Below are 23,679 nucleotides of genomic sequence, written 5' to 3'. Positions count from 1 at the left end.
TTTATCTGATAGGAGTATTGCAACTTCTGCTTTCCTGTCACTTGCATTCACATGTAATATCTTTTTCCATTCCCTCACTTTCAATTTGTATGTGTCCTTTGCCCTAAGGTGAGTCTCCCTGGTTTTTTTTTGTTTTTTTGTTTTTTTTGGTGGGGGGTGCTTTTTAGGGCACCCACAGTATATGGAGGTTCCCAGGCTAAGGGTCAAATCAGAGCTACAGCTGCTGGCCTACACCAGAGCCACAGCAACGCAGGATCTGAGCCGCGTCTTCGACCTACACCACAGCTCGTGACAAGACCAGATCCTTAACCCGCTGAGGGAGGCCAGGGATTGAACCCGCAACCTCATGGTTCCTAGTTGGATTTGTTTTCACTGCACCGCAGTGGGGACTCCAGGTGAGTCTCTTGTAGACAGTATGTTGTATGCTCTTGTTTTTGCCACTGTATGTCATTTGGTTAGAGCATTCAGTCCATTGATATTTAAGGTAATTATTGATAAAAATGTATTTATCGCCATTTTAAAACTTGTTTTCCAGTGGATTTTGTGTTTCTCCTTTGTTCCTTTCTTTTTTTGGTTGGATGATTTCTTTTTATTTTATGCTTGTGTTCTTTTTAGTTTTTGTGAATGTAATGTTTGGTTTTGATTTGTGGTTGCCCTGTTTTTCAAATATGTTAACCCCTTCCTACTTCTGCTTACTTCAGCCTCATAGTCATATAGGCTGAAACACATTCTAAAAAAAAGAAAAAGGAAAAAAGAGTCTAGATTTTCTAGATTTACTTACTTTCCTCCCCCACACTTTATGATTTTGAAGTCCTTTTTTTTAATCTTCATGTTTGTCCCTTTGCTGTTCCTTGTGTTTATCATTGCTTTTACAATAGGTTTTTTTTTTTTTTTTCTTTCAGATCTGTATACTGGCTTATTTAAGTGATTACTTTCCAATTGTGATTTCCTCCATCCTATTTCTTCTTACTTCTTTTTTATTGAGAGTATTTCTTTTAGAATGGGTTTAGTATTGCTGTGCTTTTTTAGTTTTTGCTTGTAATCTTTAAGTTTTTGTTTTTTGGAGGAATTATTTATTTTCCTTTCTCTTTTAAATGAATTTCTTGCTGGTTAGACTATTCTACACTGCAAATTTTTCCCTTTTATTTATTTATTTATTTATCTTTTTGTCTTTTTTAGGGCCACTCCTGTGGCATATGGAGGTTCCCAGGCTAGGGGTCCAATTTGAGCTGTAGCTGCTGCCCTACACCAGAGCCACAGCAATGCCAGATCTGAGCCACGTCTGCAACCTACACCAGAGCTCACGGCAACGCCGGATCCTTCACCCACTGAGCAAGGCCAGGGATCGAACCTGCAACTTATGGTTCCTAGTCGGATTCGGTAACCACTGAGCCACGACGGGAACTCCAAATTTTTCCCTTTTAGAACTTTGAATATATCTTGTCACTCTCTTCTGGCCTTCAGTATTTCTATAGGGAAATCAGCTGATAGCCTATGGGGGTTTCCTTATAATTAACTCTTTTTCTCTTGTTGTCTTTAGAATCCTCTCTTTAATTTTTGTCATTTTTATTATAATGTCTTGGTTTGGGCCTATTTGGGTTCAACTCATTTGGGGCCATCTGTTCTTCCTGTATCTTCATATCTGTTTCCTTTAGATTTGCAAAGTTTTCAGCCATAATTTCTTCAAATGTATTTTTAATACCCTTTTTCTTCTTCTGGAATCCCTACTATGCATACATTGGCCCACTTTATATTGTCCCATAGATCTCTTATATTGCTTTCATGTTTTTTCATTTGGTTTTCTGTCTGCTGTCCTGATTGGGTGATCTCCATTATTTTATCTTCCAAGTCACTAGTTTGTTCCTCTGCATTATTCATTCTGCTCTTTAATGCCTTTAACTCAGCCTGCATCTCTGTAAAATAATTTTTTTTTCTTTTTCTTAATTTTTTTTTGCATTTTATGACCACACCCACAGCATATGGAAGTTCCCAGGCTAGGGGTTGAATCGGAGCTACAGCCACAGCCACAGCAGTGCCCAATCCAAGCTGCACCTTTGACCTACACCACAGCTCACAGCAATGCTGGATCCTTAACTCACTGAGCGAGGCCAGGGATTGAACCCACAACCTCATGGTTCCTAGTCAGATTTGCTTCTGCTGTACCACAATGGAAACTCCTGTAAAAGAATTTTCTAATTTTTCTTGGCTCCTCCTTGTATTTTCAAGTTCATTGCTAAAGAAATTAATCTGTGTTACTTTTCATATCCATTCTTAATTACTTTATATTTGCTCTTGATTCCTTCATTATTTTCACTATCTCCTTTTTGAACTCGATGTCTGTTAGTCTGCAGAGGTCTGTTTCATTATTTGCTCCTTCAGTTGAATTCTCATGTTCTTTTACCTGGGAATAGTTCCTGTGCTTCATTTTGCTTATATTTTTCTTATTCTGTGAGTTTAGGGAAAACAACTCCTGTAGTTGGAGGGCTGTTTATATGCAAGAGAGCCCCTGAGCATTTTTTGAGGGCTTACTGCTTATTTTTAGGGTGCTGCTCATGCTTCTAGGGAATGGAAGCAATGGTCAGAGCTAGTAGCCAGTGCCTGCTTGCTGGGCCCTTGACACTGGCAAGGACCCCTGGGAAGGTGGCACAGGCTGCTCCTAGTTGCAGGGCACTGGGAAGTGACAGTGATCAGGCATGTGTAGGCAGTGCCTGGAGCATTTGGCAGTGGCAGCACGTGTTTCCAGGCAAGTGAGAGCAACAACAGGGGGTGCTCAGTTGCAGTGCCCTCCTGTGTGCCATTCTCTGAGGTGACTGATGCCACAGGTGGTAGCTGTTCACAGACCCCTAGTCGTGGCAGGGCACTCTTGTGTGTCTGAGATGACTGCTGTGGTTTGTCCCTGCCACCTGTAGATCTTTAAAGAGGCTGTGCTGTGTTTATCCCACCACTTCCTTTAGGTCATATAAGAGGTGCCCAGCCACCCATAGCCTGCACAAGAGGTCCCTGGTCACCCATGGCAGGAGAAAGTGGCATCTTGCCACCCATAGTCTGTGCCAGAGGCACCCTGCCTTCTGAGGGGCCATGCACATATTCCTATGGCAGTCTGCCCCTCCTCCTCTCACCCTCCCAAACAATGGGCCTTGCTTCTTCGGGCCCAGACCTCCTCCAGGGTTCCCTTGGCTGGGTCGTTCTATTCCCCAGCCTATGGCGCACCACGTTCTAGCCCCTCAGGCTGTCGTCACACCCAACCCTGGTCCTTTCCCCAGAACTGACCTCCAGAGCCTGAGTCTCGGTGCTCAGCCTCTGCCCAAGTGTGTCAGGCTATGGTGTCCAGGGGCAGTGGTACCAGTGGTCTGTGTGGCTGTCACTCTACTTTGCCCTCCTCAGTCCAGCTGCTGGGCTTTTCTCTGAGACGGTGACATCCCTCCATCTCGGCTGTTCTCCCCATTGGTTAGGTCGCTTCCCGGGGTGTGGGTTCCTTTCCTCTTTCACAGCTGCCTCTCAGGAGTGCTCGTCCTGTCCTGATTCTTTTTCACTCCCTCTCTCTTTCCTGTTGTTCTACCCAGTTATGTGGAGGGTTTCTTGCCCTTTATGGAGGTTCACGTTCTTCTGCCAGTGTTCAGTAGATGTTCTGTGCTAATCATTCTACATGGAGTTTTTTTTTGATGTGTTTGTGGGAGAAGGTGAGTATCACATCTTACTCCTCCGCCGTCTTGATCCTTCCCCCTCAGTCCTGCTTTTCTCTTTCTAATTTACTTTGGTTAGTATAAGAATCTCTGGATCCAACCATGTTGCTGCAAATGGCATTACTTTATTCTCTTTTACGGCTGAGTAGTATTCCATTGTGCATATGTACCTCTTTTTTATCCATTCCTCTGTCAACAACACTTAGGTTGTTTCCATGTCTTGGGTACTGTAAATAGTGCTGCTGTAACCACAGGGGTGAATGTATTTTTTTGAATTATAGTTTTGTCTGGACATATGCCCAGGAGTGGGATTGCTGGATCATATGGTAATTCTATTTTTAGTTTTCTGAGGAACCTCCTAATCTTCTCCATAATGGCTGCACCAGTTTACATCCCCACCAACAGTGTGGGAGGGCTCCCTTTTCGCCTTACCCTCTCTTCCATTTATTAGTTGTAGACGTTTTAAAGATGGCTTTTCTGGGAGTTCCCACTGTGGTGCAGTGGGTTAAGGATCCAGCATTGACTCTGTGGCAATGTAAGTTAGATCCTTGGCCTGACACAGTGAGTTAAGGATCTGGTGTTGCCGCAGCTGTGGCATAGTTTGAAGCTGCAGCTTAGATTCAATCCTGGTCTGGGAACTCTTCCATGTGCCACGTGTGTGCCCCCTCCAAAAAAAGATGGCCATTCTGATCACCGTGAGGTGGTACCTTATTGTAAAACTCCCCTTTTTAACTTAAATCCATTCCTATCTTAGCTTGACAATACATAAAATTCCTTTTCCACAAACCTTCTACAACTTTTCATGTCCATTTAGGCCTTGTCCTGTCTTCTTTCTTTCTTATTCTGGAATGTGCCTTTTATGGTAGGACAAAATTATTTTTTTCCCTTATCTCCCACCCCCAAAAAAGAAACCCCTGTCCTTCATACCCTTCCTTACACATTCTCTTGACCTACTTTTAATATACAGTTGTTTTCTCTCACTCTTATTATTTCTAGTAGGTTTATTTTTACATATCAATTATAAATATTACCTGTGATTTTTTTTCCAGTGAAAACTAGGAAGCAGGCATTTGTGAACTATCATATCCTAGCATCCTGTAATAGATTAACAAATCTGTAGATACATTTATCATCAAAACTTACACTTTTTACAGTGCAGTTTTTACTATGGCAAAAGACATATTAATAGACCCAAATATCTTTTGTTTCCTGTAAAAACTAAAAAGCAAAAGTAGGAGTCCTATGTGGTACATTAGGTTAAGGATCCGGCATTGTTACTGCATCAGCTTGGGCCACTGCTGTGGCATGGGTTCTGTCCCTGGCTCAGGAATTTCCACATGCTGCAGGCGAGGCCAAAAAAAAAAAAAGTCAAAAATAGATAAACTTAGGTTTAGCAATCAGTGTCTCAGTACATAATCTTCTCTGCAAATGATCTAGATACTCAGTGAATATCTATTCTTTAGTTTAACTTATAAACTTTTATTTACTTATTTTTATAGTGATTTTTATTTTTTCCATTATAGCTGGTTTACTGTGTTGTCAATTTTCTAATGCACAGCAAGGTGACCCAGTTACGCATACATATACATTCTTTTTTCTTACATTATCATGCTCCATCACAAGTGACTAGACATAGTTCCCAGGGCTACACAGCAGGATCTCACTGCTCATCATTCCAAAAGCAATAGTTTGCATCTATTAACCCCAAATTCCCAGTCCCTCCCACTCGCTCCCCTTCCCCCTTGGCAACCACAAGTCTGTTCTTCATGTCTATGATATTCTCTTCTGTGGAAAGTTTCATTTGTGTTGTGTATTAGATTCCAGATGTAAGAGATATCATATGGTATTTGTCTTTCTCTGACTTACTTCACTTAGTATGAGTCTCTAGTTCCATCCATGTTGCTGCAAATGGCATTATTTTGTTTTTTATTGCTGAATAGTGTTCCATTGTGTATATGTACCACATATTCTTTTTTTTTTTTTTTTTTTGTATTTTTCAGGGCCACGCCTTCGGCATATGGAGGTTCCCAGGCTAGGGGTCTAATATGGAGCTGTTGCTGCCAGCCTACGCCAGAGCCACAGCAACACCAAATCCGAGCCACATCTTGAACCTATACCACAGCTCACAGCAACGCCCAATCCTTAACTTACTGAGCAAGACCAGGGATTGAACCCACAACCTCATGGTTCCTAATCGGATTCGTTTCTACTGTGCCACGATAGGAACTCCCATATATACCACATATTCTTAATCCAATCATCTGTCGATGGTCAATAGACATGTCTTGGCTATTGTGAATAGTGCTGCAATGAATATATGGGTGCATGTGTCTTTTTCAAGGCAAGTTTTGTCCGGATACATGCCCAAGAGTGGGATTGCTGGGTCATAGGGTAGTTCTATGTTATTCTTATTTAAAACACTTGCTTTTAACAGTTATGGTTGGATTAGACATTAAACATCTAACCATTATCTTAAGTTATTTTTCTTGTTGGAAAATTCTGTAGCAGCAATAGCGTGAGCTTATTTGACTAGGAAAACCAGATAAAAAAAGTTCTGTGTTTGCATTACATTTAATATTGACAATTCTGAAAACATGCTTATTTTTATTAAACCAACAAACTTAAACAATTGCTTTTATTTATCAGAGATTATCCTAGATTATGTGAACTTGAAAAACATTCAGGTTTGTTTCTGTATTTTTGAGAGTTTTAGTAATAATTAATTTATAATAAGCTCTTGCTTTTCTTTAAGCCAATTGAGCTCTTTACAAATTAATTTTGGCAGTACCATCTGTAGGCAGAAATATACCACATATACACACTTATACATATAGGGAGACACAGAGATCTTATAGCTTTCTATTAAAGTTTTATTTATTTATTTTTGCTTTTCAGGGCCACACCCATGGCATATGAAGTTCCCAGGTTAGGGGTCAAATTGGAGCCACAGCCACAGCAATGCCAAATCCAAGCCGCATCTTTGATTTACACCACAGCTCACAGCAACACCAAATCCTTAACCCACACTGAGCAGGGCCAAAGACTGAACCTGCATCCTCAAGGATACTAGTCAGGTTCATAACCGCTGAGCTACAACGGAAATCCTGTCTTCTTTTGTGTATGTATGAAATTCTTTAAAAAAAAAAAATTACTTCCTGCTATAGCACAGGGAACTATATCCAATCACTTGTGATGGAACATGATGAAAGATAATATGAGAAAAGGAATATATATGATAACTGGGTCACTTTGTTGTTCAGCAGAAACTGACAGAACATTGTAAATCCACAGAAAATTTTTAAAAATTCTTAGTTTTACGGAGTTCCCGTCGTGGCGCAGTGGTTAACGAATCCGACTAGGAACCATGAGGTTGCGGGTTCAGTCCCTGCCTTCGCTCAGTGGGTTAACGATCCGGCGTTGCCGTGAGCTGTGGTGTAGGTTGCAGACGCGGCTCGGATCCCGAGTTGCTGTGGCTCTGGCGTAGGCCGGCGGCTACAGCTCCGATTCAACCCCTAGCCTGGGAACCTCCATATGCCGCGGGAGCGGCCCAAGAAATAGCAACAACAACAACAACAACAACAACAACAAAAAAAAAAATTCTTAGTTTTTAAGCGTGTGTGTATGTGTAAGTTCTAGGCTTGAAATACAGTGATGGAGCAGATGTGGCATTTATCACCTAAGCTACACCATTTTTACTTGTTGTGGCTTCTCTTATTATAACTAACCTGAATTATTTCTGGAAAGTGCATTGATCTTGATTTTTTCATTTTTACATTGTTTAGATGAAAGATAGCTTACTTATCCAAAAAACTGCCCTTAGGTTAGAAAGGAACATTTATGCTTCCTATCTGGAGGAAGATATTAATCTAAGTATTTGTTTTCTTAAATCTACTTTCCCCCCACTTCCTTTAGCCGGCCTTCTTTCCTACATCTGTTCTATTTGGGGGGTTTTAACTCTGCCTGTAAATTAGTCACCTGAGGAGATTTTTCAAAAGCAGAGTCTTGTCTCTGGACATTTTTATTCAATTATCCAGAGTAGAGTGCTCGTGTATATAATTGTTCAATATCTTGCTTTTCCTCCATGCAAGGCATATAGTCCCAGTGCCTAGTACAGTACTTCAAACATAAGTAATAATTGTTACATGACTATTTTAATTTCAAATGGAAAGAATTGGAACTATTCTTTTACAGAAAAACCAAGACAGTATTTAATATCTATATTGGAACGGCTGAGAATTGCCAAAATAGCAGGAGTGGCTTTGCCTTTCTTTATGGATAACTCTAACATTGCGGCTATGTTTGAGATGCTGGACTCCTCAAATAGAGGCACCATATCATTAACACAGTATAAGGAAGGTTAGTATCTTCTACAAATTGAGCTAACAGTTCATGGTCATTCCATAACTTTCTCTAGCTGAAACTAATTCTCATTATGTAAATTTTCCTTCCCTTTTATTCTTATAGCCCTAAAAACCCTGGGTCTGTGTACTGCAGATGAAGTTTTCAAAGATGATGGACATGGAATACCCTTTGAAAAATTCAGGCATGAAGTGTAAGTTTTTCAGTGACTAATATTTAAATAACATGGCATGATTTTGAAGTACAATTAGTACATTTTTAAAACAGAGGTTCCTACCTTTTTGATAGAAACATTTCATTCCCTTAAAACTTTCAGCAGACTAGAAAGCGAGGACAGGGAGGGCTGACAGTAGTCTCTAAGCCTGGGGGGCGGGGGGACAGAGAGGATGTTGGAGTTAGGAGCCTCCAGGGGCAACTTTGTTCTTTTCTCTAGGGGAGACCCCAGCAGTTCTCGAAGAATGAGGAAAAGAAACCCCAATCTGTTAGAACTCCAGAAAAGCTTTAAGTTCAATACACTAGTTGTTGGAAAATCTCTGTATAAAATATAGAATAAAATTTCCCTCAGAATACTCCCTCCAAATGGTTTCTCACAAAGTAAAAGTTTATCAGTAGTGTAGGTTACATACCAGCCTGACAATTTTGGAGTTGAGGTATTATAGCATGAAAAGTACTAACTAAATGGAAAAAAGCACTAACTAAATGCTAAGTCAGGAAAAAACCTATTGGAATAAAATGTGACAGCTGTAGAAGACTCTAGCTTATCTAACTCAACTTGTTTAAAAGTTTTAACATAAATCCAAGGTCAAGGAAAAGTTAGAAGAAAAAAGAAAGTTTAAGATTGTCATCTCATCATTAGTTACAGAAATATTCAACAAAAAATGCTTAATTATATCCCCAACACAGGAAAAGATGGAAGCACAGTGCTCTAGTTGAAATGTTTCATCCACAAAGCACAAGTTGCTTACTGTCACATGGAACAGAACTAGGAAGTATTCTATGTGGCAAGACACTTGTGGAAAAAGAGAGCAATCCTATTTCAGCTACCATCTCATAATGTGTTTTCTTATGGAAATTACAGTGAATTTCCCATACTAGATCTAGGAACTTCATTTATAAAAATACATTTTAAAGTGATTTTTTTTAAAAAATGTATTTGTGGGAGTTCCCTTCATGGCTCGGTGGTTACAGAGCCCAACTAGTATCCACGGGAACGTGGGTTTGATCCCTGGCTTCACTCAGTGGGTTAAGGATGTGACATTGCCATGAGCTGTGGTGTAGGTCACAGACACCACTCACATCTGGCATTGCTGTGGCTATGGCGTAGGCCAGCAGCTACAGCTCTGATTCAACCCCTAGCCTGGGAACCTCCATATGCTGTAGGTGTAGCCCTAAAGAGACCAAAAAAAAAAAAATCTATTTGCTATGTTAGATTACCTACAATAGTCTCCCTTAATTGGCATAGGAAATTAAAAGTCATTTATAATTTATTATCTCTGCTCTTGTATTTTCTTCAGTAAACATAGTCATCATTTATATTTGTAAATGGAATTACTCTTCAGTTTTCATGGCTTGTGAAATTTTTCTTTTCTTAGGAACAAGAGGACTCTGGAAATATGGTCAGCATTTTAATAACATTGTAAGTCCACGATGATAAATGATTCATTCTTCAGTTGTCCAGTTTCCTCAATTCCGAACTTGATCATACAATTTGAAATCCAACTGGCTTGCTCTTTGTTCAAACAGAAAAAAATCCCAAAACATAAAGACACTTTATTTTCCAGTGTTAGGCCAGTTTGTTCTCAAATTAAGGAGAATCTCAACATCTTGTTGAGCCAGTTTATAAATACCAACTTCATTTAATGCTGCTGCAGCAGGAGGCTGCCCTGAAGTTGACTGCAGGACATCTCTCAGAAGTAAAGCAGAACCAACATTCAAATTTAAAATAATACAGGCTTCTTTTACACTGTTTAAAAAAAAAAAAAAAAAAAAAAAGGAGGGAAATGAGATCTCCATTATCTTTATCATTCATATAATCCTGTAACAATTTCATTTTGAAAAACCAGTTTCCCTGCACTACTAGATCATATGTCCTCTATAAAAACTATTTATGGATTAATTTATTTGGCTCTTTTAATGTGTAATTTGTATAGAATTTATGTTTCATTAGATTACTGTTAGGTAGTAGGATCATTGTCTTCAATATGTATCCATTACTTCCCAAAATATGATACTTGATGTTAACAACGTATTAAATGTGGATAAGACTTTAGGTGGATTAGGATATAGGAAAAGAGAAAATTAATGGATAAAATAAAAGCAGAAAAGTATAAAATTAAAACAAAAAAGCAGAAAAAGCATAAATAGATACTGAAATGAGCAAAAAAAATCATTTAAAAAAATCTTTTTTATATATTTAAAAGAAATACTTCATAATCTCAAAAACCTCCTAAATAATTTAAAATTTACATCAACAGTTTCTAAAAATACTCCTAAGACTTCCTAAATATATTTTTAGTTAGCCAAAATTTTATCAGATGTTTAAGCAAACAAATTTTATTCAGGCCTGGCCTATTACTCAGTACTAAACATATTTTAAATTTCTTCTATTTGTCATATATGGCAGAACTGCATCTACTTTCATTTTCTACTTATTTCTTAGTAATAAGCAAATAGGAACATTAAACCAAATGTTAGAAAACAAAGCCCAACATACAATTTATATCCAGTTCTGGCCAACATTTTGGGGGCCATGGGTCACAGCTTAGATTATTGGTACATGATGCATTTTTTTTCTTTTTTTGGCCATGACAGCACCATATGGAAGTTGCCGGGCCAAGAACTGAACCCAGCTACAAGCAGCGACCTGAACCACTGCAGTGACAAAGCCAGATCCTTAACCTGCTGCACCACAAGATGCACATTTTTAATTATTAATTGATGCTGTATATATTTAACATCGCTAGAACCCTAAAGTGTTAAAAAAAAAAAAAGGAATCAACCTCCTCTAATAATTTGATACATCAAAATTAATTTTTAAATATTAGGCTTACTGTTTAAAATAATTTTCTGGTCTCTTGCAATAGTGGGAAAACAAAGGGAAAAGGTTCCGAGTCATGTCAAAGTGCAGCTGAGCCGCTCCTCCTTCATTGAAATGATTGGCAAGAATTATCTGAAAAAAGGAACAATTCATATAGCAGTCACCTTTATCACCACAGTCCCCATTACAGTCTGCTCTTACTTACTTCTTGGTAGATGTATATGTCCAGCTTCTCTACAAGCACCTGCCAGAAAATTTTAAATAAGGAGAAGCAAAGCTGCTGCTCCAACTGAAGTAAACGGTCTCGTAGAGTAAGCAGCAGTGGGCAAGCCGAGCTGGACAGGGACATCACCGCCTGCTCTGACTGAGACGGCAAGGACAACCACCTAGAAAAAAAGGAACAGTGCTGCTTGAAGCACATTAATTTTTATTATGAAATCTGTCATCACTCTATTTCTAAAGATTTTACAAATCATTTTAAATTTGGGGAAGTGCACTGTCCTGTGGCATTTTGGATAAGAAAAAATGCACAGTCCAACGTTAAAAGCTCTCTTAGAAAGTTAATGTACTTGTGTTTACACTAGTTCTCATATGTATACTAGTTCTTAATGAAATACTTTTTACTTAATAAGGATGATAAATTTTTTAAATCCCCAATTTCAATAGGACTCACTGATATAAAACACTTAAAATGCAACATGCATTAACATTTGAGATATCAGCTAATTTTATGCTCTTATTTTCAGCAAAACAACAGGGACTAAAAACACTTTCAAACTGGGAACGAGTGCTCTGTGTCAGGACAGTGCTGGGACAGACACTGCTTGCTCTCAAGGGGCTCACAGGCTAGAGTGGTAACAGGCGTCACAGGGCATCGTGACAGTGGACTAAAGGATAGTGCAAGCATGCACAGGCACTCGGAAGTACCTTGCTTTGAAAATGGGTGACAGGGTAGGCCATTCAACCTCATATCTTACACCCACCCCCTGTATTTACAGACATACCTGAAGATTAAGTTACGAGCAGTTTATTCTGATTAAGAATGTCTGAAAAAAAATTTTTTTAATAAAAAATAAATGAATAAAAAGGAGTTCCCACTGTAGTGCAGCAGAAATGAATCCAAGTAGTATCCAAGAGGATGTGGGTTCAATCCCTGGCCTACCTCAGAGGATCTGGTGTTGCCACAAGCTGTGGTGCAGGTCGCAGACACGGCTCAGATCCTGTGTTGCTATGGGCTGGCAGCTGTAGCTATGATTTGACCCTAGCCCCAGAACTTCCATATGCTATAGGTGTGGCCTTAAAAAAAACAAAAAGGAAAAAAACAGTTTGGACTGCAAAAGGCCAAACTCCGTGTTACCTAGACACCTTGGAAATCTGACTATATATGTCATTTCCTTTTTCTTTTTTGGCCGCCCCACAGCATATGAAGTACCTGGGCCAGGGATCAGATCCGAGGCACAGTTCCACCTATGCCACAACTAAAGCAAGGCTGGACCCTTAACCCACTGTGCCAGGCTAGGGATTGAATCTGTATCCCAGCACTCCAGAGATGCCACCAATCCTGCTGTACCACAGTGGGAACTCCCTGTCATCTTATTTCTTCTTTGGGGGGTCTGCACCTGTGCTATGTACAAGTTCCCCAGAGCAGGGACTAAACCCTCGCCACAGCAGTGACAATGCTAAATCCTTAACTAGGTAACCCACCAGAGAACTCTGCCATGTGTCATCTTTTATCAAACTAGAGTTATCTGAGAGTTGACTTATTTCCTGTTGTCGCTCAGTGCGTTACGAACCCGACTAGTATCCACGAGGATACAGATTTAATCCCTGGCCACGTTCAGTGGCTTAAGGATCCGGTGTTGCCACGAGCTGTGCTGTAGGTTGCAGATGCAGCTTGGATCCCAAGTTGCTATGGCTGTGGTGTAGACAAGCAGCTTAAGCTCCAATTCAACCCCTAGCCTGGGAACTTCCACATACTGCAGATATGGCCCTAAGAAGCAAAACAAACAAACAAAACAGGACTTACCTTTCTTTTTTATACAATTTTGCAGCATCTTTAACTTCTCTAAAAACATGGTCTACTTGCCGGGTCAACATATCATGCTTTAAACGCTCTAACAGGTTAATCATGTCATCAAAGACAGAGCTCTCCATAGAAGCTAGTTGTCCCAGCTGCAATTTACTGAGAGTGTTATTCTCTGCAAAGACTTCCAGTGCTGCCTGTTGAAGCTGTAGAAAGAACTGAAAGCAAAAATATATTAAAATGTTTATTAAGATACTTTTGTTTGTTTTTACAGCAGCATTTAGGGCATATGGAAGTTCCCAGACTAGAAGTTGAATTGTAGCTGCACTGAGCAAGGCCAGGGATGGAATCCACATCCTCGTAGACTCTATATTGGGTTCTTAATCTGCTGAGCCACAACAGGGAACTCCCTTAAGACACTTTTTTTTTTTTTTTTTTCTTTCGTCTTTTTGCCTTTTCTTGAGCCGCTCCCTCAGCATATGGAGGTTCCCAGACTAGGGGTCCAATCAGAGCTGTAGCCACCGGCCTACAGCAACGCAGGATCCGAGCCGCGTCTGCGACCTACACCACAGCTCACGGCAAAGCCAGATCTTTAACCCACTGAGCAAGGGCAGGGATCCCAGGGTTCAAACCCGCAACCTAATGGTTCCCAGTTGGATTTGTTAACCACTGCACCATGACGGGAACTCCTAAGGTACTTTTTTATTTTTATTATTATTTTTTTTGTTTTGTCTTTTTGCTATTTCTTTGGGCCCCTCCTGCGGCATATGGAGATTCCCAGGCTAGGGGTCGAATTGGAGCTGTAGCCACCGGCCTACGCCAGAGCCACAGCAACTCGGGATCCGAGCCGCGTCTGCAACCTACACCACAGCTCACGGCAACGCCGGATCGTTAACCGACTGAGTAAGGGCAGGGACCGAACCTGCAACCTCATGGTTCCTAGTCAGATTCGTTAACCACTGCGCCACGATGGGAACTCCAAGATACTTTTTTAATAACAGCTTGAGATACAACTCATATACCATACAGTTTACTCATTTAAAGGATACCCATTCATCCCAAGGCAACAGAAATAAAAGCAAAAATAAACCAATGGGACCTAATCAAACTGACAAGCTTTTGCACAGCTTTTGAACATGAAAAGAATAAGACTACCCATGAAATGAGAGAAAATAGTTTCAAATGATGCAAATGACAGTAGCTTAATCTCTAAAATATACAAACAACCTATACAAAACAGACTTTAAAACAAAGGACATAAAGAAGGACAAAGAAGGAACTATTTAATGATAAAAGGATCCATTCAAGAAGAGGATATTACACTCCTCAATATACATGCCCCTAATATAAGACCACCCAAATACATACTACAAATAGTAATAGACATAAAAGGAGAAATTGATGGGATTTGTAGTTGTAGGAGACTTTTAACACACCACTTACATTAATGAACAGATCCTCTAGACAGAAAATTAATAAGGCAACAGAGATCCTAAATAACACAATAGAAAAGTTAGACTTAATTGACATTTCCAGGACACTGCATCCAAAAAAATCAGAATATACACTCTTTTGAAGTGCACATGGAACATTCTCAGGGACTGACCACATACTTGGGCACAGGATATAAGAGTATAAAATTATTTCAAGTATCTTCTCTGACATGAAACTAGAATTCAACCACATGGCAGGAAATGAGAAAAAACTGCCACAAGGAGACTAAGCACCATGCTCTCAAAACACCAGTGTGTTAAGGAGGAACTCAAAAGGGAAATTAAAAAATACCCTGAGACAAATGATAATGAAACACAACCATTTAAAATCTATGGGATACCCAAAGCAGTTCTTGGAAGTTCAAGGTGACACAGGCCTTCCTCAGAAAAGAGGAAATACCTCGAATCAACAACTTAACCCACCACCTAAAGAAATTAGAAAAAGAAGAGCAAACAAAACCTTAAGTCAGCAGAAGGAAGGAAATCATAAAGATAAGACAGATAATCAATAACATAGAGATTCAAAAAACAATAGAAAAACAACTGCTGGTTCTTTGAAAGGGTAAACGAAACTGACGAACCTCTGGCCAGACTCACCAAGAAGAGAGGAAGAACTGAAACAAATAAGAAATGAAAAAGGAGAAATCTTAATGGATACTGCAGAAATACAAAATATACAAAAAATTTTATACTATAAATAACTGTATGCCAAGAATTTTGACAACCTGGAAGAAATGGACAACTTTCTAGAGACATACAGCCCACCAAAATTGAATGAAGAAGTTGATCAAGTGAACAGACATGATGGAGGATAATGTGAGAAAAAGGATGTGTGTGTGTGAGACTGGGTCACCTTCCTGTACAGAAATTGACAGAATGTTGTAAATCAACCAGAATTTTAAAAATTTTAAAAAAAGAAAATGTCGGAGTTCCCATCGTGGCTCAGCGGAAACAAATCTGACTGGCATCCATGAGGACTCAAGTTCGATCCCTGGCCTCGCTCAGTGGGTTAACGATCTGGTGTTGCTGTGAGCTGTGGTATAGGTTGCAGACCCCATTCAGATCCTGTGTTGCTATGGTGTAGGCCGGTGGCTACAGCTCCCACTGGACCCCTAGCCTGGGAACCTCCATACGCTGCAGGTGTGGCCCTAAAAAGAGAAAAAAAAAGTCATTTTTTTTATAGTGGTATTTTAGGTAGAATGAGCATTTTTTTCTGCCCTACAAGAAAATAACCCTGTGGATAAGCAGCAAAGTCTTAAAAACTACCTAAATAACCCCTAGAGTAGAGCTACTAGGAATTGTTCAGGGATGACATATGAGATGCTGCCTTGGCATTTCTACTGAAGCTCTTGGGAAGTGCCACTGTCCTTTTGAGAACGCTCATGGACCATGGGAGCCTGCCTACAAATGAAGCCAGAAATGATTAACTTTAGAGCAGCCATGCCCAATCCTGTCAGGTCCACAAACAAATTCCTCACTTCCTCGCTCTACCCCATACCCCTGGCTTAGGCCAGCATGAGCCTGGGTTTCTGTCACCTACAACTGAAAAATTCCTAATTCTGAATGGCTGGGTATGTCAGCCTTGGCACAATCTGGCAATGGACAGACAGCTGTTAGTAGAGATTCTAAATGAATAGAAGATCAAACTGCTATTCCTTTTTCACTTTCTAGCTTTGTAATATAAAAGCTTTTATGATATTCACTTAAAGCGTTCACAGGCTAAAGGATTATGGAAATAATTTACTTCTGATGTGAAACAGAATTTGTATCATAAAAATATACCAGACAGAAAATTCTCGATTTGAAGAGCCAACTCTAAAATTTGGTTATTTCTCTGTTGACAGAAGGACACAGTTAATTCAGTATCAGAGTATAAATTTTCTAAGGATAGGGATGATGGCCAATCCATCTGTTAACAGACTACAGTACGGGAGTAAAGTAGTTAATGATGTTCCACAAATATTTCACTGAAGCTAAAAATGTGGCCCTGAATGAGTATCTTATTAAATCACTGGCACAAGAATCAAGAATGCCAATTTGTTTCATGAAAAAGCTTAGCAGAAAATGGAAGACTGGAGGGCTGTGAAAGCAGCACTTACTAAAATTAGTAACACGAGACATCAAAGTACATAATGAATGAAGGTATTCTGATTAGGTGACTTTATAAAGAGATAAAGGCATTGATCGTTACACTCCACATTATACGCATTTTATGAAATAATTATTTTCCTGACTCAGCAGAATATTGTTATGCACACATATTTCACTTAGCATTGTTTTTTGTCTTTAGGACCCGCAGTATATGAAGTTCCCAGGCAAGGGGTCGAAGGGGAGCTACAGCCGCTGGTCTAAACCACAACCACAGCAACGCCAGATCTGAGCTGTGTCTGCAAACTACACCACAGCTCATGGCAACACCAGATCCTTAACCCACTACTCGAGGCCAAGGATCAAACCCGCAATCTCATGTCCCTAGTCGTATTCATTTCTGCTGTGCCACAATGGGAACTCCCCAACTTAACATTTTTTTTAGGCAAGGCTTTAAATAATTACTAAGGCCCAGCCGAAAAGTCCAGATTAGAATAAACTATGATTGTGTCTATTATATATTATTTACATCTGTTAATTAGTATATATTTATTTTTGTTTCCTATTCTTTTGGCTTATTATCCTGGATTTAAGATAAAAACTTCATTTTGTTTTTTCTTTCACAGTAAAAGAATATATTTTCTTCTCTGTAATGTGCTGGCAGTATACTATAATTTTTTGTCATAAATTCATAATTTAAAGTATTTCCTTGTCATGTTTCTAGACTTCCCCCCAACCTAGGCATTGAATTTTTTTTTTTCCTTTTTTCTTTCTGTCTTTTTAGGGCTGTACCTGTGGCATATGGAGGTTCCCAGGCTAGGGGTCCAATTGGAGCTGTAGGCACTGGCCTACCACAGCCACAGCAATGGCAGATCAGAGCTGAGTCTGTGACCTACACCACAGGATCCTTAACCTACTGAGTGAGGCCAGGGATCGAACCTTTGTCCTCATGGATGTTAGTCAGATTTGTTTCTGCTGAACCACAATGGGAACTCCTAGGCACTGAATATTTTGAAATGCCTGTGTTTGACTATGTTTCAATTCTGCTTTCATTTTTTGTTTTATTACATTAAGATCTGACAACATATAGAAATAGTTTACCTTTGTCCATATTTATGTTCCATCTGGATATACTTGAAAACTGTATTTTCCTTAGTATACTGGGAGCTTATCACAATCTCAGGTTAATCAATCTTTGTAATTATTTAACTCTGTAATTTTTCAACTCCTTCTTTATCACATTTCAAAAGGGGTATTTTTAAGTCTTTAGTTAAAACTTACTTTTGCTATTTTCATTTAATGACAATTATATATATAGAACAGTATACATTTATACTTCCATTATCATCAGTACAGTGTTTTCACAATTTAATGCACATTTTACTATTTTATGGTCATTTTAATCCCGTGTTAGTGCTTTCTATAATGAAATCTACTTCGTGGGACACACTGGTTAAAAGCCAATCTGATTTTTGTATCCACGCAGATGACCTTAGAAGGGTGATTCCTCATCTGACGGCACTCTGTCCAAGGAAGAGGTCCTAGAGAGCCTCTGAGATCATTTTAATCTAAAACAGCTCAAGGGGGAGTTCCCGTCGTGGTTCAGTGGTTAACGAATCCGACTAGGAACCATGAGGTTGCGGGTTCAATCCCTGGCCTTGCTCAGTGGGTTAAGGATCCGGCATTGCTGTGAGCTGTGGTGTAGGTTGCAGACGTGGCTCGGATCCCGCATTGCTGTGGCTGTGGCGTAGGCCAGTGGCTACAGCTCCGATTCGACCCCTAGCCTGGGAACCTCCATATGCCGTGGGAGCGGCCCAAAGAAATAGCAAAAAGACAATAAATAAATAAATAAAGACAGCTGTTTTGTAAAATAAATAAATAAATAAATAAATAAAACATCTCAAGGAATTCATCTACTTATGTTAAGGACAGAAGGCTAGTTAAGTTTCCTCACCTTCAGCTGGAAGTACATATTGGAAAGTCTGGTTACTAAAAGCTCTGATGGCCAGTATATTCCTTGAATTAATAAAAAGCTAAAATAAATTACTAGTAAATAATTATATTTAGGCAGATCAAGTATGTCGACAAATGGAATCAGCATGACGAAAAGAAAAATCTCTGGGAGTGGAAATGCTATAAAATTGGTTTGTGATGATCGTTGCACAACTATAAATATAATAAAATTCACTGAGTAATTAAAAAAAAAAGAAAAATCTCTGGAAGTAAAAGGCCTTACACAGTGCTTGTTAACTGAATCCAAGGTTTTGATTTTTAGATTTAGTTAAAATATACCTTCCAATGTAAGAAATTAGTTAATTTTTTTGGATGGGATAATGGTAGTGTATTTTGAAAAAGAGATTCTGATGTTTTAGAGATATATATATAAATATTTACCATGAAATGTATCTGAGATCCACTTCAAAATAATCAAGTGTAGGGGATAAAAGAAAGGTTTAAATGAAACAAAACTGCCACAACAAGCTGGTTGACAGCCACATGGGAGTTCATTTTACCTCTCTGTTTACTCTTGGATATGTCTGAAAATAAAATGTTAATTGTTTTTTTTTGTCTTTCGTCATCTTAGGGCCGCACCCGCGGCATTTGGAGGTTCCCAGGCTAGAGGTCTAATCGGAGTTGCAGCTGCCGGCCTAGGCCACAGCCACAGCAACACTAGATCCAAGCCATGTCTGCGATCTACACCACAGCTCACGGCAACGCCGGATCCTTACCCTCTGAGCAAGGCCAGGGATCGAACCTATAACCCACTGGTTCCTAGTTGGATTCGTTTCCACTGCACCAAGACAGCAACTTGAAAATAATTTTTTAATGTATGAAACATTTGTAGTTTCCATTGTGGCTCAATAGTAATGAACCCAACTGGTATCCATGAGGATGTGGGTTTGATCCCTGGCCTCGCTCAGTGGGTTAAGGATCCAGCGTTGCCATAAGCTGTGATGTAGGTCAAAGACATGGCTCGGATCTGGCATTGCTGTGGCTGTGGTGTAGGCCAGCAGCTACAGCTCTGATTCGACCCCTAGCCTGGGAACTTCCATATGCCTCAGGTACAGCCCTAAAAAGACAAAAAGAAAAAAAAGTAAATGTTTGAAACATTTCAACTAAAAATATCTCTGTTTTTATAACTTCATAATTTGTCATGTTTTGAAGATACTCAAGAAGTATCAAATGGTATTCTTTCCTTTTCCTTTAAATCCTGAGTTTTATTGATTTTCACACCATTATGTAACCTTAGCTTTTTCTGAGATGGCAATTACCAAATATTCCTATTTCCCAAGTAGAAAGTCTAAAGAGGAAACAGGAGTTCCCATCGTGGCACAGTGGTTAACGAATCTGAGTAGGAACCATTAGGTTGCAGGTTCGATCCCTGGCCTAGCTCAGTGGGTTAAGGATCCAGCGTTGCTGTGAGCTGTGGTGTAGGTCGCAGACGCGGCTCGGATCCCACTCTGCTGTGGCTCTGGCATAGGCCGGCGGCTACAGCTCCGATTGGACTCCTAGCCTGGGAACCGCCGTGGGAGCGGCCCTAGAAAAGATAAAAAGACAAAAAAAAAAAAAAAGATAAAGAGGAAACAAGTTTACTTCACAAACAACAGTTTCATGAAAGAATGGCTTTCTTTTCCAATGATTAAAATATCGGGATTAGGAGTTCCCGTCGTGGCGCAGTGGTTAACGAATCCAACTAGGAACCATGAGGTTGCAGGTTCGGTCCCTGCCCTTGCTCAGTGGGTTGACAATCCGGCGTTGCCGTGAGCTGTGGTGCAGGTTGCAGACGCAGCTCGGATCCCACGTTGCTGTGGCTCTGGTGTAGGCTGGTGGCTATGGCTCTGATTAGACCCCTAGCCTGGGAATCTCCATATGCCACGGGAGCAGCCCAAGAGATAACAAAAAGACAAAAAAAAAAAAAAAAAAAAAAAAAAAATTGGGATTATTTAGCCATGTGACACTTGAATGAGGAAAACATGTACTTTAATCATACCTCCTAAGTTTGGCCCAATTGTGATTCTGCCTAAAATGTTATTTCTGCTTTCTACAGATTCAACATTTTAAAAGGCAAAACTGTTCAAATTACTAATATATTACTTAACATAAAAGATTAACTTACAACATTGTCAGCCCAGTCTGCTAGTACTGTTGAGATATAGTTCACAGCATTAAGAATTGCGCAATATCGAAAGCCAAGGGAAGCTCTAGTCTCTTCTTTCATCACCTGAGTTAATCGTATCCTAAAGTCATCTACTAAGTCCTTCTGTAACTCCAGGAACTGCAGCTTTCTGGAAGCTGTGGGAAGATTTTTATACCTGTCTGTGGAGAAAGTTAATAAGACATACAAAAGTTTATGGTATTGTCCATGACACAGTTATAGGGTTTTCTCATTGACCAGCTTTCATGCCTTTGTCAAAAACCAACTAACCATCCAAGTATGGGTCTACTTCTAAACTCTCTAAGGATGTGGGTGTCACAAATACAGGTATTTGTCAAAACTCACTGATCTGTATAATTAACATCTATGCATTTCACTGTGTATAAGTTATGCCTCAATTTTTTAAAAAGGCATGAGAAAATTATATACAAAAATTATTCTACTTCTCCAACAAACAAATGACTTTTTTTATTTTTTTGCCTTTTTTAGGGCTGCACTTGTGGCATATGGAGGTTCCCAGGCCAGGGGTCCAACTGGAGCTGCAGCCACTGGCCTACACCACAGCCACAGCAATGCTGGATCCCTAACCCACTGAGCAAGGCCAGAGATTGAACCCATGTCCTCACTGCTGTGGCTGTGGCATAGGCCGGCGGCTACAGATCCCATTAGACCCCTAGCCTGGGAACCTCCATACGTCGAGGGAGCAGCCCTAGAAAAGGCAAAAAAGACAAAAAAGACAAAAAAAAAAAAAAAAAAAAAATTGTTTCTGTTACTAATCCATTCCTTAAAGTTACTTTATTATTTTACTGTTCTAAAATCTTTGATATATATACCAAGGTGAAGAAAATATTTAAAATGTAGGTCAATCACCATTTACTGAAGACATCTAAAAAGTTGAAAAGCAGAGCTAAGCAGTAACGAACCTGCTACTGCTAGTATCCATGAAGATGCGGGTTTCATCCCTGGCCTTGCTCAGTGGGTTAAGGATCTGGTGTTGCCATGCGGTGTGGTGTAGGTCACAACGTGGCTCGAATCTCGGCACTGCTGTTGCTATGGTGTAGGCTGGCAGCTATAGCTCCAATTCCATCCTTAGCCTGGGAACCTCTATATGCTGCAGATGCAGCCCTAAAAAGAAAAAAAGAAAGGCAAGAGTATTCAGGTAACAAAATTAAATTCTTAATTATTTTCAAGTAACAAATCAGGAATTTTCCTCTCATGTAAACTAATGATTAAGACATTACTGAAATTACTAAAAATCCCAAAGCTTGAATACTCTGCTAGAGTTCTGCCAAAATAGAAACTGAATCTGAAGATACTATAATAACCACTATATAATATTAATTTTGTTAAACTACTTGAAAAGTACCATGTGAAGAGTCAGTACTTCTGAAACAAAGTTCTATCTCAAAAGACTATACTTACCAGTTATAACCAGGAGTAGTGTCATAAAAGTCTCTGCACAGTCTGGAACTTTCATCTCATCCACATCAGTGATATCTTTATATTGGGATATCCAGGCAGCTTCTGATGAGAGCATTGAGTCCATTTTTTGAAGAGCAACTGATATATAGGAAAAAGGATTATGTCAAACAAGTAGTTACAGTCATTCCTAATCTTTCAACTCAAAATTTCTTAGGGATGATAACTTTTTCTGTTTAAAAAAAAAAAAATTACAATCTCCTACTCATTGCACTATATTTAACATGCTCTACTTCAGAGTTAAATAAGGTATTTTACTTCTCTCCACCACACCTACCCAGAATCTTCAAAATATTTATACTGACTAGACAAGCCACATCCAAATGATTCCACCAAGAGTAGAAATACCATATGTAAAATCTATAAAACAATTATATACTCCTTTGGCTTAAATATTCTACCCTAGAAACATGTAGAGTCTAATTCTGGGAACAACGGAAGCTTAATGGGAAGAAAAGAAAATAAGATGATCTCTGAAGGCAACCTGGTAAACCCTAACAAAGAAAAAAATGTACATGGTTCTGGTTTCTACCCGGAACTGAGGGGGTAAAAAAAAAAATCTATATGCAGAGATAGAGACATCTCTCCCCACCCTTACAGACACATATATGAGCACTTACATTTTCTCTCCACTGTCAACCATCTCTGAAAACAGGTTTCCTCTGACAGAATGTGCATACAATTAGCAAAAGTGCCAGGATAGCCATGAACACTGTGCAGTTCTCTTTCAAACAAAAGCACCTCATCCACCAAATGGCAGAAAAGACTGTCATCATAGAGCAGACACGGAATATCAGCAGCTAACTTCTCAAGAACGAGCATCATCAGGCCCCGAGAAAACTCGAGCTAAAAAAGTACATAAGCAGAAGGAAATGAAATAACAAGTTACTCATGGACACTTACAACTCCAAAACCGAACTGCTTAGGACAGAGTCTCTTACCCTTGCATTTACCGAAGAGCCTACTTTGTCTAATATTGGCTGAATCTTCTCATCCAGAAACTCAGTGTGGTTCCCAATCCACATAAGTACCTGAGCCAAGTACCATTCAGGCTAAGGAAGGAGATAAAACAGTTTGAATTCTTAAGTCATTCCAACTAGAAAATTACAGTGAAATGTCTCTATTTAATTGTATACACACAACACTTACAAAAATCAGTTCACAATTCCCAAATATAGGAGCACAATTTCTACTGTGAACTTTGAATTCCTGCAAGGCTTAATAATCAAGTGTTTCGCAATGTACTTCCAATAAATCCCTATAAGGTGGCTTAAGTCAATAAACTTCTACATTTACAATGCCATATGTATTTAAAACCTAGCATTTTAAAAATATGTAAAATAAGCGAGTGTTCCCTTGAG

At 39.4% G+C, this 23,679-nt stretch overlaps 2 protein-coding genes across 12 annotated transcripts in view; one reads left to right on the top strand and one right to left on the bottom strand.

Annotated features, from left to right (window-relative positions):
• Positions 1-19,243, top strand: part of EFCAB10 (EF-hand calcium binding domain 10) — a 28,440-nt gene extending 9,197 nt beyond the window's left edge. Inside the window, exons 2-6 of one of the 9 annotated variants that reach the window (XR_014816086.1) lie at positions 7,875-8,039; positions 8,148-8,235; positions 9,635-9,678; positions 10,854-13,565; positions 18,467-19,243. Coding sequence is in view for 3 of the 9 variants with exons in the window: in XM_013979830.3 (XP_013835284.1) it covers positions 7,875-8,039; positions 8,148-8,235; positions 9,635-9,671 (290 nt within the window). In the remaining 6 variants the exon portion in view is untranslated. Of the gene's footprint in view, positions 1-7,874; positions 8,040-8,147; positions 8,236-9,634; positions 9,712-10,853; positions 15,234-15,711; positions 17,387-18,466 lie in introns of those variants that run through there. The other 8 variants (XR_014816085.1, XR_014816084.1, XR_014816081.1 and 5 more) reach the window with 8 other exon arrangements.
• Positions 6,536-23,679, bottom strand: part of RINT1 (RAD50 interactor 1) — a 37,032-nt gene continuing 19,888 nt past the window's right edge. For 2 of the 3 annotated variants that reach the window (XM_084977426.1, XM_021063502.2), the window contains 8 exons: positions 23,260-23,370; positions 22,939-23,164; positions 22,262-22,399; positions 20,801-21,000; positions 13,106-13,320; positions 11,285-11,465; positions 11,093-11,211; positions 9,655-10,005 (listed from right to left, as the gene is read on the bottom strand). In XM_084977426.1, the coding sequence (XP_084833552.1) occupies positions 9,813-10,005; positions 11,093-11,211; positions 11,285-11,465; positions 13,106-13,320; positions 20,801-21,000; positions 22,262-22,399; positions 22,939-23,164; positions 23,260-23,370 (1,383 nt within the window). In that variant the 3' untranslated portion in view covers positions 9,655-9,812. Of the gene's footprint in view, positions 10,006-11,092; positions 11,212-11,284; positions 11,466-13,105; positions 13,321-20,800; positions 21,001-22,261; positions 22,400-22,938; positions 23,165-23,259; positions 23,371-23,679 lie in introns of all 3 variants that reach the window. The other variant, XM_003130254.5, reaches the window with a different exon arrangement.

This window comes from Sus scrofa, chromosome 9 (assembly GCF_054392235.1).
Source record: "Sus scrofa isolate SSC_HxYL_T2T_F1_AM1 chromosome 9, Sscrofa_HxYL_maternal_Yorkshire_Landrace_v2.0, whole genome shotgun sequence".
Lineage (NCBI taxonomy): Eukaryota > Metazoa > Chordata > Mammalia > Artiodactyla > Suidae > Sus > Sus scrofa.
Note: the sequence above shows the minus strand (reverse complement) of the source record. Positions and strands in the feature narration are given on the sequence as shown.